Genomic DNA, 16,577 nt, shown 5'->3' on the forward strand with positions numbered 1-16,577 from the left:
AAATCTGCTATGATCATCAATGAAAGTCACATAGTATTTAAATTTGTCATGTGAACTAACCGGGGAAGGTCCCCAAACATCACTAGGGATAAGATCAAAGTACCGAGAAGCTCTACTAGCATGCATAGGGAAGGGAAGAGTTTGCTTTTACCAAGTTTGCAAGAGGCACACTCAAGAGATAAAGAAGAACGTTTTTATTACCAAGTAATCCAGAGTTCAATACATGAGATAAGATCTGAGTATTGGGATCGCCTAAACGATGATACCACACCCTACTAAGATCTAAAACATTATTACAAGCAAAAGACTTAATAGAAGAAATTGGAGAAAGTGCTGGAACAGGCAAAAGTAGTGGAAACAAGCGCCCCACTTTAGGTCCCTTCACAATCGGCTCCCCCGTAACCTGGTCCTGCACAACACAACCATTACTAGAAAATTTAACAACACAATTGTTTTCAACTAATTGACCAACAGAAATAAGATTCGTGGAAAGCTGAGGAGCAAGAAACATATCTGTGAACTTAGAAGAGGCATCTTGGACAACAGCAATTGGCAAAGAATTGCCATTGACAATCTGAATAGCAGATTGACTTGCGTAGGGACGAACATGACATAGAGTAGTGCGATTATTCGTCATGTGATTAGAGGCACCCGAGTGCACATACGAGAGTTTGGTAGAATTGTTACCTTGGAGCCTTATTGCTGATAATGCTGAAATTAGCATCTTTTGCAGCATTTCGAGTGTGCAGTAATTCGCTATAGGAGGTGTAGGAACAAAGGAGTCACCTAAAGAAGAGCTAGGGGCCGTAAAAGTTGTTGTGGCGGGTGAAATTAAAGATGTATTCCCAGGAGGGGGGTGAATTGGGTAATTAAAAATTTCTTAACTATATTTCATTTTATCTTAACCCTTTTAATTTAAATCACCACAACCAAGCAATCACAATAAACTAATCAGCGACTGTACTATATCAATCAGAAATCCTAGATATGAGTATAAAGCTGAAATTACAAACCAAATCTAAACTTCAATTAATTCAGTTAAATAAATATTAGAATCAGATTCTCCGCAATAATCAACAATTTCCTCAAGCCACAAATTCAGTAGTATATATTGAGCAACTTTGATAGCTATACTTCAATCAAGCATTCAATTAGAATAAATTGACCTTGACAATTCCACACTTGAATTCAGATATTGATTCTTATCTGATTTTTAATCCAACAACACAAACCAGCATACAATATGTTAACTTGATTCAGTCACAACCAAAACCCAATATTTAGCAAATTCTCTTATGAATTTTAGATCATACAAGCAGATTATAACTTGCAGAAATTAAAGAGATAGGGAAGAAGAAGATCGAACACAAGATTTTTTACAAGGTTTGGCTAGCAGCCTATGTCCTTGCCTTAAGCAACACGCTGTAAGGATTTTCCTTCCCGCTTCGTTAACCAGGTGAAGCACCCCTCTCTCCATTCAAGGGGGAACGATTCAAAGCCCTGAACGGTCAATAACAAAACAGCAATACAACTTTGTTTGTGCAATAAGAATACTCTTCAACAGAGCAGAATTTGTACACGTTAGAGCACAATGTACTTCAATAAATTAATATAAAAGTGAAGCTCAAGAATATATCACCAGTAATATGATTTTAGAGTGAATTTTAGAAAATCAGATCAGAAATTCGCTAGGTTATCAACAAGAACTCACAACAGCCATTCAGAAAGATTTTCAAGAGTATAACACGAATTTAGAATTGTAAGTGAGTAATTGTTAACCTAATTTGTGAAAAGATTAACTTTATATAGAGTAGAAACATTGGTTACTGTTTTTCCCAAGTTTTCTTCAAGTATGGAAACTCAAACGTTCAAATTTAGAAACAAAATCCGCGTTGTTATAAGTTTAAAACATTTACATTAGTTGACTAAGCCATAGGGTCAGTTGCCTTATCTTCTTTAAAATAGCACATAAGAACAGTCGGTAGCAGGTCAGTCGCCTGACCTCGATGGTTCAGTCGCTTGATCCCATTTGGTTCTTCTATTTAACAAAATCAGTAGCATATCAGTTGCTTGATGCACGCTCATTAGTCATCTGACCACTAAGCAATTTGTATTTTTCAAATTCTTGATTCCAAAACCTAAATTTGTAACTTGGAAAACTTATTTTAGACTTTATGAAAATATTTTCCATGTTTAAAAACAGGTCTCTAAGTCGAGAATGAATTCTAAGAGTTTCAACTTCAATATTGAGAATATAAAAGTACTTACATAAGACTCAATCAAAATATAACCATTTAAGTTCCTAAGTCTTCATGTAGTAAGGCTTTCAACAACTATCTGAGCTTTGATCAATTCTTCACCATTCTTCATGTTCCTCGTGACTTGTAGCTTTAAGTCTAAGCTTCAACAAAAACTCTTCAAGCACAATCATTTGATTTCATAAAACACTTGAGCCCTGAAACTTAACTTAAACAAACATATTAAGTAAACTTGATTTGTTATCATCAAAATGAGATTAAGCCTTGTTAGGCCAACAGGGGGTACAATAACAGAAGTCTGAAATGCCCGGGCCTGACGATTCTGCGGGTGGATATGACAGTCTTTGATAATGTGAACCTTCTTATTGCAATAAGAGTAGTATTTCTTGGAACAATTAGCAGCGATATGCCCAAATTTTTTGCAGCAAAAACACTGCAAGGTGCTAGAATGCGTAGGCGGTTGTCGTCGTTAAGCAGCATAAGCCACGGGCTTATACCCTGAATTACCATGAGATTGTGCTAGAGTAACTTGAGTACGAAGTCGTTGTTATTCACGAAGTAACTCACCAAAACAAACATCAAGAGAAGGAACAGGAGAGCGAGTAGATTCATACTCGGGGCGGAGTTTCATAAGAAACTGATCACGACGACTAGTCTCGTGAAGATGTTGAATAATGGGAAGAGAGGCAACAAGAACATCCGTGGTAACCAAATTGGAATATTCGTTCCGAAGAGTCAGGAACACCGAATAATAGTCTTGGATGGAGCGATTGTTATGTTGAAACATGGCAATCTCATTCTCTAACTGAAAACGACGGGCACCGTTATCTTGATGATATATTGTTTTAAATAAGTCCACATGGATTGAGCGGTGCAATACGGTCGCAAGTTGGCGACAACATGTGACTCAACCGAGCCAAGAAGCCAACACATAATCCGAGTATCAAGCACAGCCCATGAAGGACAAGCCGCTGAATCCTTGGATTTATTAGGATTGGGTGCACAATCCATGCCATCAATATGACCCCAAAGATATTTTCCCTTTAGGAAAAGTTCAAATTGCAAAGCCCACGTAGAATAATTGTTGCCCATTAACATGGTGCACATAGGTGCGGAGTTAAGAAGCCCAAAAAAACAGACTGTGCCAAAAGAAAAATACTACCAGAAAATCGAGAAGCCCAAAAATAAATCAACGCAGGTACAAAAAAAAAAAAAAAAAAAAAAAAAAAGATCAACCTGCCTGCACTAAAAAATAAATTTTGAACCAAGAAACCTGCTGTGCCAAGGATCACAAGGACAGAGAAGCACCAGAAACAGAAACAGAAAGCTGTTCTGATCGACCTGCCTGCACTAAAATAAATTGCAAACCAAGAAACATGCTGTGCCGAGAATCACAAGGACAGAGAAGCACCGGAACAGCAACAGAAAGCTGTTCCGACAGCCACTCAGTCACAAAGACCGAAAAACAGAGAACCATAAAAATTCCAGAAGAGGATAGACCCACGACAGCCACAGAAGCGAGTGACACGTTCGAAACCAAGAAGACAAAAAAAAAAAAAAAATTCTAGGGGAAAAAAAATTAGCAGTCGGCAAGCTCTGATATCATGTCAAAGTATTGTGTGAATGACCGTATGGTTTTGGCTTGAGTTCTGTATATTATATATAGAATTTACAAGAATGCTATACATGGAATGTAAATAAGTTCCAGCATGATTCTAGCCCTATACATGTAAACTATAATCTGTCAAGCCCTATACATCTAAACTATAATCTGTCAAAATATATGCTAACTGTACAGAATAATGAATGGAAAAATAAGGAAATAATTATGGGCTGAAATAAGGAAAAAAATCTTTTGCTGTTTGCTGTTTTGTTGACAATGAGGTCTGGGATTTTTTGGCGACTGGTACAACAAAACTTTTAGTCTCATCTATGTAAACTTAAAAATATAAACTTGATAAACAAATTCAGTCTTGAGGCATTCTGTTTCTATGCCACTCTGTGGGAAGAAATCAGGATGCTGTAACTTGTAAGTTGTAAGTTTATGTTGCTTGAATGCTTGTGAATGTTAAGAATTTTGGCTATAAGACTTCCATTCTAATTGATTCTTGTGCTGCAGAGAAGTTTGAGGGATATTGCTGAACTTTATGGCACTGAGGTATCCTTGCATGGGGTTCAAGAATACCGTCGGAAGTCAGGATTGGAAACTATTAGCTCCATTTGCTTCAGTGCAGCAAGAATCTCTGCCATACTCATTGATGATGGGATTGAGTTTGACAAGAAGCATGATATTGAGTGTCATAAGGGTTTTGTGCCAGCTGTTTGGAGAATTTTGGGAATTGAGCATCTAGCTGAGAAGATTATAGATGAGGTGAGACAAATTTTATCTTTTCTCTTCACATATGTTGTTATTGAATTTTATATTTTTTGCATTGTAATTGTTTTTGCTTCTTTTTTCTTTTTTGGATAGAAAAAGAAATTCATTTACAGAAAGGAGAAGGATTTACAGGGACTGGAGGATGAGATGTCCTCCTAAGAGAAATAAAAGACAATTACCATGAAACCACTCAACATTGTAATTGTTGTTGGCATAGACTTTAATTTAGAATGCATTTTTTGTTTATTATTGTTGCAAACTTGAAATGAATTGCAAAAATACGACACTTGGATTAGAGAGGGAGAAGATAAGAAGCTATTAGAGGGAGAATACCAAGTTGGCAGGTCTGCGCCCTTTATGTGTTAATAATAGTAGGACGTGAAGGACAAAAATTCCCTTGCTTACACCGCTTAATTACTAAAATAACATACTATCTTCTAACACTTCTCCTTATCGGGAGGTGTATAAATATCATCTAACCCTTGCTTGTTTCAACAACAAAAAGACGCAAGTTTAAATAAAGCCTTTGTAGAAACACCTCTTAACTGATCCACAGATTTGACAGGTGTTCACACCATGGTTTTAAAACCCAGAACAAAGACCAACCCAGTGAAGCCATTGGGTTGGTTTGACCAGTCGGGCCGGTTGGTCAAACCGGTGATGTCAGCATGGCATTGTAATATATTTAATTTATTTATGTATATATATTTATATAATATATATTTGAAAAAATAAGTTCACACTTATCCCATAGTATAAAAAGTAATTAGAGTCACCTAGTAGCTAATTAAAGCCAAAATAATCGTTAACAACTATCTAAATAAAATTTGCATACTTTCTTATTTTTCAAAAGTATTTATAAAACTTATTATTATATTTTTTATAGTTATTATCTCGTCTTATATAATATATTTTTATTATATTTATTTGTGTGCATGATGTTTTTGTGTGTGTGTGTGTGTGTGTGTGTGTTTCTAGTTATCTACATATATTATTTAATCCACTAGTAGACCAAAAAATTTTAATTAGCATGGTGGCAAGGAAGGAGCATTGGAGCATCCTATGCAAGGAGGTCACAGATTCAAGCCCAGCATACACTTGCTTCCCGATCATTTATTTATTTTTAATTGAAGAGCTGGGTTGACCGACCTTTGATCCTGGTTCAAACCGGTTCATGCTGGTTCGGACCAGGTCAAGTGGGTCAACACAGGTTCAATTCAATTCCGGTTCTGGGGTGTTGACTGGAACTGCCTGGTGACTATGTGCAGTTGAACCAGGTTGAAACTCCAATCCTCTGAATTTGAAAACCGTAGCTCGTACAACCTTCTTCAAGATAGCATCCCACACAAAATGATAGTCAACCTCTCCTCTCATGAGACACTAGGTTGCTAGAAATATAAATGGCAGTATTTGATTAGACTTCAACCACACAAGCTTCCTGACATCATGAGCCATATCTCGGTATTCTGCTTCTGCACTAGATATTGCTATAAAAGTGTGATTCTTGCTAGGCTGAGTGATAAGATTGCCACCCACAAATGTACAATATCTAATAATAGACCTTTGATCTTAAATAGAGCTAATTAGCATGACAATATCCCATGACATCACGGTTTCTATTGCATTTATATATCAAACCTCTGTCCAGAAAGCTCTTGAGATACCTCAGAATCCTACAAACAAAATCCCAGTGTAACTGCTTGGGATTTTCCATAACCTGATTCACCACCTCTACACTTAATGATATGTTGGGTCTAGTGACAGTCAAGTTGATCATAATAAATATTTTACGCCTTTAGAACATGTATCTTCGTATATCTTTGCTGTGTTTTGAATTTATCCTTGCTGCAATTTGCATAGAAAATCTGCTTAAGTATCTTCTCTTCAATATGATGGTATTTTCATTATTTTTTTATTATGTCATTGTCAAGGCTCTTTATTGGAGATGATATTGTAAGTACCACATTAGATGGATTGACTCGTAGGTGATACCAATCACCTAAAGATGGTGGCAGAAAGTTTGCTCCCCAGGAAGGGCTTCATTGTTAGCCTGTTACATTACCAAATTGAAGTAGTAAAGCAGGGGGAACGTCCAAGATAAAATTTCTTGGCCCATAGACTGAGGCTGCTGGCAAAGTTGAATTTCTCATACTTCCTGCCTTATATTCTCAGGACAATGAAAAAGAAATTACTTCCCAATTCAGTTAAAATCATTTGTCTATATGAAGTGAAATTTTGGATTCTATTGTGCATTTTTTTTTGGGTGGTGTTTCCTCAACTCTTTAAAAAATTGGACATCGAAGCCTAAGTCAGTAAGGTAATAATGACCTTAAGTATGCATATAGATCTAAAACTTATTAATAATTGTGTACTTTTCTACTTCCTTGCATCCTACTTTCTTTGGGGTGTTTGAGATTATGATTATTCACTCATCCCTTGAATTTGAGTTGTGTATTTTTTCATGTGTAATATGTTCATTTACTAAATGATTATTGTTTTTCATATTCTCCTTGTTATTCTTTCATATATTTTTTTAGCACTTATGCATCTTAAACTCTCAGATGTCATATTTTTTTCTTTTTCAATGTTTTTAATAAATGCTATAATTATAAGTTCACTCCCCCCCTCTTAAGAACTACTTTCCCCAGTCATTTTCCTTGGGGCCACATCATTTGGAAGGCAAAGGTTCTTTTTAATATTTGGATGCTCATCTGGATTATGATTCTCAATAGGATTAATATGCATGATCTGTTACAGAGTAAAAGACCCTATAGCATAGTAGTTAGAATCTTATGATTCTTGATTCGATTCATACGATTTGTATCAACTCCACACGAAATCGATTCGAATCTTACTAGTGAATCTAAAACCTACTGAATCATTGCCAAATCTATCGATTCACACGATTCTAGACCTATCATATCCTGAAAAACATGACTAGTTTAAACCCCCAAAACAACATTTCTTTCTATTTTCTTACTTTTTTTTTTTTACACTAATACCTTCCATTCTTTGTCTACGATAGTTTTGTGCTTAAAAAGAGAAGAAATAGAACCTCACTCCTTATATTGCCTTCACGAAACCATTCTTCACTCTAGGAGTATACTATTCTGCTATTAAGAAGGGAAAGAACACTCACTGGCTGAGGTGGTACTCATGTTCCATTGTGTTGTTGAGATTCAAGAGTTTGTTTTTGTGGTAGTTTGTTAAGTTATTGTCATATTTTTCTATTTAGTTTATGAAAGAATATACATGAAATTGTTATTTTTAATTGTTGTTAAACACAAAGTGTTCAATTTTTTTTTTCTTGATTACTTTCCTTAAATAGCATGAAGGTTTATTTTATTTTATTTTTATTTTATTTATTATTATTATTATTATTATTATTATTATTATTATTATTTCTTGACACTTTCTCTTAGTTTTCATTTGCTTAGGGCATAGTTGTCAAATCGAGATTCAAATCATGAATTGAAATTCGACTTTTGGGAATTGAGAATCGAGAATTGAATCGAATTGTAAGATTCGGTAAATTTTCCAAAATCAATTCTAAATGACATGCATATATTGATCTACAAACAAGCAGCAAGAAGCAAAATAATAAAATACATTTAAATTATGATAATAAATGAATCATATTTCATGTGTATGCTTTCCCTAAACAAATGAATGGTAAGAGAATGACTAAGAAAATATTACAAAAATAATGAACTTTCTGCTGTTAAAAGAAGGAATCAAGAAAAAATAATAAATAAATGAACTCTTGGTGTTTATGAACAATTAAAAAAAATAATATTTCATGCATATTATTTCTCAAATTAAAAATAAAAAAAATAATTAACCTAAAAAAATGATAATAATTGAACAAACTACTAAAAGACCTAACTTTTGAATCTTAACAAACCAATGAAACATGGATACAACCTTAGCAGGTGACTGTTCCGGTCCTTCTCAATGGCAGAACACTATACTCCTAGAGCGAAGAATGGTTTTGTGAAGGCAAGATAAGACCTAAAGTTTTATTTTCTCCTCTTTTTAAGCATAAAACTGACATAGACAAGAAATGGAAGGTAATCGTGTAAAAATAGAGGAGATAAAAAAGAAAGGAAAGCTGTTTTTGGGTTTTAGAGCTAGTTGGGTTTGTCAGGATATGATAGATCTAGAATTGTGTGAATTGATAGATTTGGCAGCTATTCAGCTGATTTTAGATTCGCTAGTAAGATTCGAATCGATTTGGTGCAGAATTAATATGAATAGTATGAATTGAATCATGAATCGTAAGATTCTAACAACTATGGATTAGGGAAAGTATACACATGGAACATGGTTTTTTATTTTCAAAATATAAATGTACTTCACCATTTTGCTTGTTGTTTGTATATCAATATATGCACGTCATTTAGAATTGATTTTGGAAAAACTACCTAATCTTACGATTCAATTTGATTCTTGGTTCTTCATTCGCAAAATTGGAATTTCAATTCACGATTCAAATGTCGATTTGACAACTATGCCCCATAGCTATAAGGCTCTCAGTCCTGATATGTGCATGATGTGCTGCATTTCCAATGAAATGAACACACACATATTCCTTTGTTGCCATTGGGAAACAATCTATGGAGTGCTATTTTCTCTTGCTTTGGTCATTGGTGATGCTTGGGTGGTGCCTTGGGTTGTGGGGATTTCTTGTTAGGGAGATGTTGGGGTTTTGGAAAGAGCAGAGCGGGAAGAGCATTATATAGTCTCTGCAGTTTTAGCTATTCTGTGGACAATTTGAGCATCTTCAATTATCGATTAACTTCACCTTGTTTGTTGTGGGATAGAGTTGTGTTTGCCTGTTTTGGGGGCCAGTTGATTGGGTTTTTTTTTAGGGGTTGTCACTGTCCGACCTGCAAAGGGATTGTAGGGCAACTCCAATGTAATTTTTTCTAACTATTCTTTTTGATTTTAGGAGGACATCTTGTTCTCTGCTCTTTGTACCTTGTTTGCTCTGTCAATATATTTTTTCTTCTATAAGCTCACCTCCTGACCACCCCCCCCCCCACCCTTCTTTTTCCAGGAGATGCCAGATGGGTCTGCATGGACACTGGATATGTTCACTGGACTCTTTGTTGAAAAATTGAAGTCATATCCTTCCAGATTTTTTTTTTGTGTGCATTTGTTGCAACCTTGCCTTTTGTTAGTAGAAAAAAAGATTTTACCTGTTTCAGATTGTTTCCTTATCATGCCTGTCACAGTTGCTGATAAAATTGTTGGTTTAAAAAGCATAGCTTCTTACCGCAGTGGTCTTGACATTAATATGAATGTCACTACGAAGGATGCTGAGGAAGGGCTTTTCCAAGATTTACATGACAAGGGTAATATCCACATGCGAGCATACACAATTTTTAATTATCCAATAACTATAAAATATTAATTAATATCTCTTTCAAGGTGGGAAGCCTGTCCGCATCAAAAATAAAAGTTTCATCGACTATATTTTCCTACGTAGTTTGGAGGTTGCCTTGTGCTTTGACCTGCCAATGCAGATACACACAGGGTAATGTGAAGTTGTATAATTGTTGACTATTTCACTTTATGCTTCATTTATTTGCTAGCTAATAACGGATGGGAAGAAAATGAAAAATTTGTTCTCTTTTAACCATTCGAGGTAGGGGTAACTTTTTTAATTCCACTTTTTCTTTTATTATCCCATGGTTAGTAATTTTTGTTTTTGTTCGATGTCATATTTGTTGAATGTCTTGTATTCCCTTTTCCTTGCAATACCAGTTATGGAGACACAGATTTGGATTTGAGGCTATCCAATCCCCTTCATCTCCGAGCTCTTCTTGAGGACAAAAGATTCTCTAAGTGTCGGATAGTGCTTTTGCATGCGTCCTACCCATTTTTAAGGGAAGCATCATATCTGGCGTCTGTTTATCCACAAGTGAGTTTGTTAAATATTTGCTAGAGTACTTCTAATAGATATTTTTTATGCGAGTTCCCTTATAATAAAGCTATGCGATCACTTTCAGGTCTACCTTGACTTTGGGCTGGCAATTCCAAAGCTTAGTGTCCATGGGATGTTATCTTCAGTGAAAGAACTTTTAGAGTTAGCTCCAATAAAGAAGGTACGTTGACATCTTCAGTTAAAGAACCTTTGGAGTCCTCCAATAAAGAAGGTAATTACTATCAAGTGTGCACTAGGAAATGTTGGAGGGGAATTAGTAGTAAAACAGGGAATTGTTTTTTTTTAATGAGCAAGATTGTTCTGGCAATGTCGGTTTCTTTGAGTTTTAGCATGATTGGAAGGCTATAGTAGCCTATTTTTTCTTTCTTTTTTGGCACGTAGTTTGTTCCTTTTTTGTTTTTAAAATTTTTTTTCGTCTATTTTATGTTAGGAGGATTTCTTATTCTCTTTTTTTTTTCTTTCTTTTTCTAAATGAAAATTCTTTTTCTATAGAAACAAAAAATCTGCGGAGTAGAAGTCTGCAACTAAAGTGTCAAGGGAGGAGTGTTAGTGTCAAACAAACATTGAATTGAAGTGTTTGTGGAACTACATAGAGGAAGTTGGCAACCCAATGGCTGTTTGGTATCATTTTCATTTTTATTTTCTTTGGGTAGTACAATGTGTTTGTCTGTATTGTTAGTTTTCTTCTGTTTGTCTATGCTTGCCACAATACTATAAAAGTTCACTTTGGGGGATTAAATCATTCTATACGCAATTTGTAGATAGATAATTGAAAAATAGCCACATGAATTTGAAATATGATTAAAACAGAAATATCCATAAATTTTCTAAAATTCTGAAAAAATAATTAGTCACTCAATTTTTTTTTTTCCCATTGTTGAAACGTTATATACAATGGGATTGTTCTCGAAGTACTTGAAAGTGAATATAAAAATATAATCATTGAGTAAATAATTATGATTACTTTCTATTTTTATTATAATATATTTCAATTTGTATTATTTTGCATTTTCATTATTCTAGTAATATTTTTCAACTATTATTTGATTTAAACAAAAACATGCATTCAGTTAGGTTTTTATAGGTTGCTAGTTTTCTGTTTTCAGTCTTCATTTCTTTTTTTAATTTCCATAATTTTGGACAATGATGCCAAATGGCCCCTCTAAAGTGTCAAAGTAACATTCAGTAGTGAGGTTTTTGCGTAGATAATGATGATGCATAAACAAAAAAATGTTGATGTGCTTGGTACAACTATGAAATATTCCGTAGCAGCAATTCGAATAGCTCCCATTAAAAAAAGTTCTTGTGGGGTTATCTTGTAATTCCAAAGAAAAGTGAATGTGTTTTCTCTCTTTCTCTCTCTTGTGAATTTTTTCTCCCCTTTGTGCGCTTGATGCCATAGAAGCTTCTATGGTAGATGATACTGAAATGTTTGATCTAGGTCTAAGGTAAATCCTTCAATATACGATTAGATAAGGTCCATCCTTGCTCATGGTTGAGAACAATATCTTTTGTAGCAGGTGGTTTAGGTTTTCCAGATAGGCTGTGCTTTGGTTCGCTGATAGCATATCTACTTTTAGTTGCAAGCAAAGGGGGTTCGATTGGTTTGATTGAGTATCATGAAGCTCTGGATGTTGATTAAATGGATGAAGGCATGGAAGTTTTTGGAGTTAGGGTTGGGATGGAAAAGGAAGAAGTTTTGAGTCTTTATTCCTTAGGGTGTAAAAGGTGATGGTTGGCAAAGCTTCACCAATCCCTTTTGCGAGATAACAGAGGGTTTTGTGAGGAAACTGTTGGTGTGGGTGTAGATAACTCTTCATGACACAGATCGTGGAGTTAGGTGGTGTTGGAAGGCGAAAATCGCGATGATGATGGACGCGGTAGTCAAGCCCATTCTATAAAGCAAGGTTTGAAGGTTGGAAAACAAGGGCTCTACCCCCAGTGTGGAGACAAGTTGCATCGAAATGAACTTAAGGCAATCGCTAAGCAGTCGACTTCGATAGACAAGAATAAGAAGGAAGTTAGGGATTGCGATGGAGTAGAAATGGTTAGAGAGGCGGCTAGGGCTGCATTTGGGGAGCAGGCAGTGAAGAGATTTTGGCTAGGTTGCATGCTTCTCATTTTGGACCTGGCCCAAGTAATTCAAAAAGGGGTATTTCTTTTTTAACTGAATTGTGCCAATTATTTGAAAAAGGCACAGTTTTTTGGAGATGTTGATATGGGCTTCAATTTGGATCAAAAGGAAGGTTCTCCTCATTTGGCCTTCTCACAAAAGGGTCTCGGTGATAAGCAAATATATGATTAAGAAATTAAGGCTTCTTGTACAGCTGTGTTGGCTCTGGATAATAGACAGACCCAAAGTATTGCTCTTACATATCAGGATTTGAGTACTGGGAAAGAGGGAGTTAGACCCTTTGGTAATGGAATTATTATTCAACATCCAGTTAGAAGAAACATTATTCAGCGTATAGGAATTAAGAATATGAATTGAAATGATCAAGAGTTGAAGGAAGTTCAGGATGTTGGAAGATCGGATTTGGTTCAAGAATGTGGTGATGAATCTAGATATAGTATCTTAGAATTCTTAGAAGGGGGTGGGAAAAAGAAGGGGGTTTGCGAGAGAAATTGGTTGATTGTCATATTTATAATGTTAAATTTTAAAGTAATGAGGTTTATGCTCTTTGAAAGGCGGCTTGTTTGGGTGCTAAAATGAAAAAAAAATATTTGAAGGTAAGAGAGAAAATTCTTGTGAGTCTACAACAGAGGTATTAAGGAGAGAATCTAAGGGAGAGTTCAATGTTGTGGAAGTTCTTCAAGTTGACAAGAATGTCGGAGGTTCTAATGAGACTAGAAAAGGCGAGGAGGTAAAGAAATGGGGATATTTTTCGGTTTCAGAAAGTAATGATAATAGCGATTTTGATTGTGGTGGAGGTTGTTGATGAACGAGATACAAGAACAATATGGGTATGTTTCTTACTCCTGGGATGAAATAGGGAATTTATCTTATATTCATTCGCCCATGTTGGTAGGTTTGGAGGGAGTTTCTATGTTTGATAATAATGGGTTGGGGAATTGGGTACAACGTGGGGATGTAATTTTGCCTACACTAATGGAGGAGATCTTGAAAGAGGAGTTAGAAGCTCAAATTCTTTTGGATAAAATGGATTTAAAGTTGAGTGATATTGGAGGTAATGAAATGCGTTTGTATGATGGCAAAAGTTGAAAGGTGAAGGGCCCAAGGGAATTAGCAAGCTTGAAGAGTTTGGTAAATTTTGATGGAAAGGGTTTAAAAACGGGGTTTCTTGGTTAATTTTGTTTAGTTCTATTTTGTGATCTTGTTTTTTTTTTTGTTTTCTTTTTTTCTCTTTCTTTTAACTTGGTGGCCTCCTTGTCCACACAAGTTGTATCTTCTCTTTTTTCTATCTAGTATACCTATTGTCAGAAAAAAGAAAAAGAAAAAGAAAGGTTCTTGTCGCAGTATGATTAGGGTGATGGCCAATTTGTCCCACTTTAGACAAAAGACCTCCGACAAAACGGTTTTTAATTGCTAAGATTGTTTATGTAAATTTTTGGGTATCTAAATAATGAATCTGTTTGGCCCCCTCAAGGAAAACTCTTGGCTTTGACCCCACTGTTCAATGGGGAATGAAGTTATAATATTTGTTTTCTCACTCATATGTGAAAAGATCTTTAAGGGAGCATTATAAATACTAGTTGGTAATGTTATGTTCTATTGGTATTAGAATAGATGAAAAGATTGAGTGATGAAGAAGATAAATGCCATGTGTCATGGGGTGCAAGTTTCCCAAGGCCAAAAGGAGTCAGTGCTGCCTTAGTTTGCCTAAAATGTGACGAAGTCATGCCATTGCCATGAAAAGACTACACCAAGTCGTATCTAGCCTTATTCATCCTCATCCATGGAAACACTCCAATGTCATTTAGTGGTCGAGTTTCACGACACGACAACCCTTGTTCCAACTGAGTGAGATTGTCATTGAGAAACCTTGATTCGAAAACAAGGTGCTAAACTTACTTCCACCAGCAATAAGGATTACTCTCATCCCCATAGTACAATCTTCATGTAAGAGTACCTGCCACATACCCCTCGCTATTCGGAGCTAAGGGAAGTGACACCATACACTACTCAAGTTAGCATATGAAGGATTAGCACCTTTGATAGTCCAAACAAGTATGAGATGCCGCCGCCCAAGAGTATACTCATTACTTAAGGGCTAACATGACTGTAAGCCTCAACCTCTGGGCTAAGAGTCATGCATGACCTCATTCTCCAATGAATCTTCTGTGGGGCTCCCAAACCCACATGAAAGCCCAAGGCATGCCTCAAGGATGTCAAGAGCCTACCCTCGAGTTCTCCTTAAGGTGCTTATTTAGTACTCAAGAGGATACCAAAGGAGATAGGGAGGTAGGCCACTCACTTGGTGTCCCCTAAATATAATCTTGGCGATGCATTCTTGTTCACGTATGAGTAACCAACTGTGGGTCTAATGATCATACATCATAGCTCGAGAATGCCACTATGGAAACTGTCCGAATCCACCACAACATCGTAGTGACATTTAGAATATGTCCTATGACATATCCATAATTGAATCATTCTTAATCAAAGTTCCTTCCATAACCCATCCAACATGAACATTTTAACCATCCAAGGTTGCCCAACAAGCCATTCAACATGTAACACCGTGACCTATCCATGCCTCCATCTTATCAATGTCCTCGATTAACACACACATCAGTCTTCTAGTAGAACTCCTAAAAGCCTTGTGTAAGAGGTTTTTGGAATAACCAAAGTCCAATGACCCTTTTCTTCACAACACTCAGATTCATCTCTATTCTCACTGTAGACTTGAACCCAATTCCTATATGAAGACTCTCATGGAACACATTCCGAAACACAAAGTCCTTTTCAAACCTCATAGTCGAACTGAAATTCAGTTTCCTTTGAGAACCATACTATTATCTTTGATTCCTCGCAAAAACCACCATGTCCAAGAACATTGCTCCACTTATTGGCCATTAGCCATCCTCATTATCACAAGTTCCCAAAGATAGATATAATTCATTCCTCTAAGAACCCCACTTCACCAGTCTTTGAATTGGATCCATCTTTCATCCTTGTCTCTATGCACCCCAAACTCCCTTGTTAGAGTGGAGAAGAATTCATCATCTAATTTATCGATGTAGAATCCTTCTGAAAGCCAATCTCACTTTTGAAATAAACCAAGAATCATATCAGTTTAGCCCAACGAGCTTCATACCCAAAATTCTATTTTGGTTGTGGTTCCCTCATAACTCACCTTTGACACTTTGATCTAATACCATCTTCTGAAGGTTGATGCAACTTCCTTTCCTTTGCACAGAGGTCCATTTTGAAACTCTCATTTTTCCAAGATTATTGTTGATGACTTCACTATTTTTCTTAACCCCATTTACTCTCTAGTAGGCAAGGTTTCCACACCAAATACATCATCACGGTTCATTCCTGACATTATACCTCAAAGGAAACTCAATGTCTCTAAGACTTTGTTGATTTAACAATCTCACCAATCTGTGGTTACCCCGCCCAATACAACGTCAAAGCCTGTCTCCAACATTTCTCTCCAAATATGAGTCTACATCCTTGAAGTCTCTTAAAATATGTCCAATCTCAAAATTTGGTTTGCATCCCAAGTTTATGAAGCACAATAAATATCCTCATGAATGACATGATTCCAAAGTTGATCATTCGGTCTTGTATCCAAGCACACATATCCACTAAAGCTCCTTCGAGTCCTTAAGGCTCAATAGCTCAACTCACTTTTGAAGTGCCAATACTCCAAAATAAGTTTCAAATCTTTCTTGTCCTCTAATCTTCAAGTCTCAAACCCAAGTAGATTCTCAAGATTCAAATTTCAATTGCGCTATAACAAACCAAATTTAACCATTGTTTGTTGTGGCTAACTTTCTAATACCACTGCCCTCTGGCTTTTCT

At 35.9% G+C, this 16,577-nt stretch overlaps 1 protein-coding gene across 1 annotated transcript in view; it reads left to right on the plus strand.

Moving 5' to 3' along the window:
- Positions 1 to 16,577, plus strand: part of LOC131167992 (protein fluG) — a 127,658-nt gene that overhangs the window by 7,342 nt on the left and 103,739 nt on the right. Inside the window, exons 2-7 of the mRNA XM_058127115.1 lie at positions 4,378 to 4,629; positions 9,695 to 9,761; positions 9,870 to 9,992; positions 10,069 to 10,174; positions 10,405 to 10,561; positions 10,650 to 10,745. Coding sequence (XP_057983098.1) covers positions 4,378 to 4,629; positions 9,695 to 9,761; positions 9,870 to 9,992; positions 10,069 to 10,174; positions 10,405 to 10,561; positions 10,650 to 10,745 — 801 coding nt within the window. The remainder of the gene's footprint in view (positions 1 to 4,377; positions 4,630 to 9,694; positions 9,762 to 9,869; positions 9,993 to 10,068; positions 10,175 to 10,404; positions 10,562 to 10,649; positions 10,746 to 16,577) is intronic.

Source organism: Malania oleifera, chromosome 11, assembly GCF_029873635.1.
Source record: "Malania oleifera isolate guangnan ecotype guangnan chromosome 11, ASM2987363v1, whole genome shotgun sequence".
Classification (NCBI taxonomy): domain Eukaryota; kingdom Viridiplantae; phylum Streptophyta; class Magnoliopsida; order Santalales; family Ximeniaceae; genus Malania; species Malania oleifera.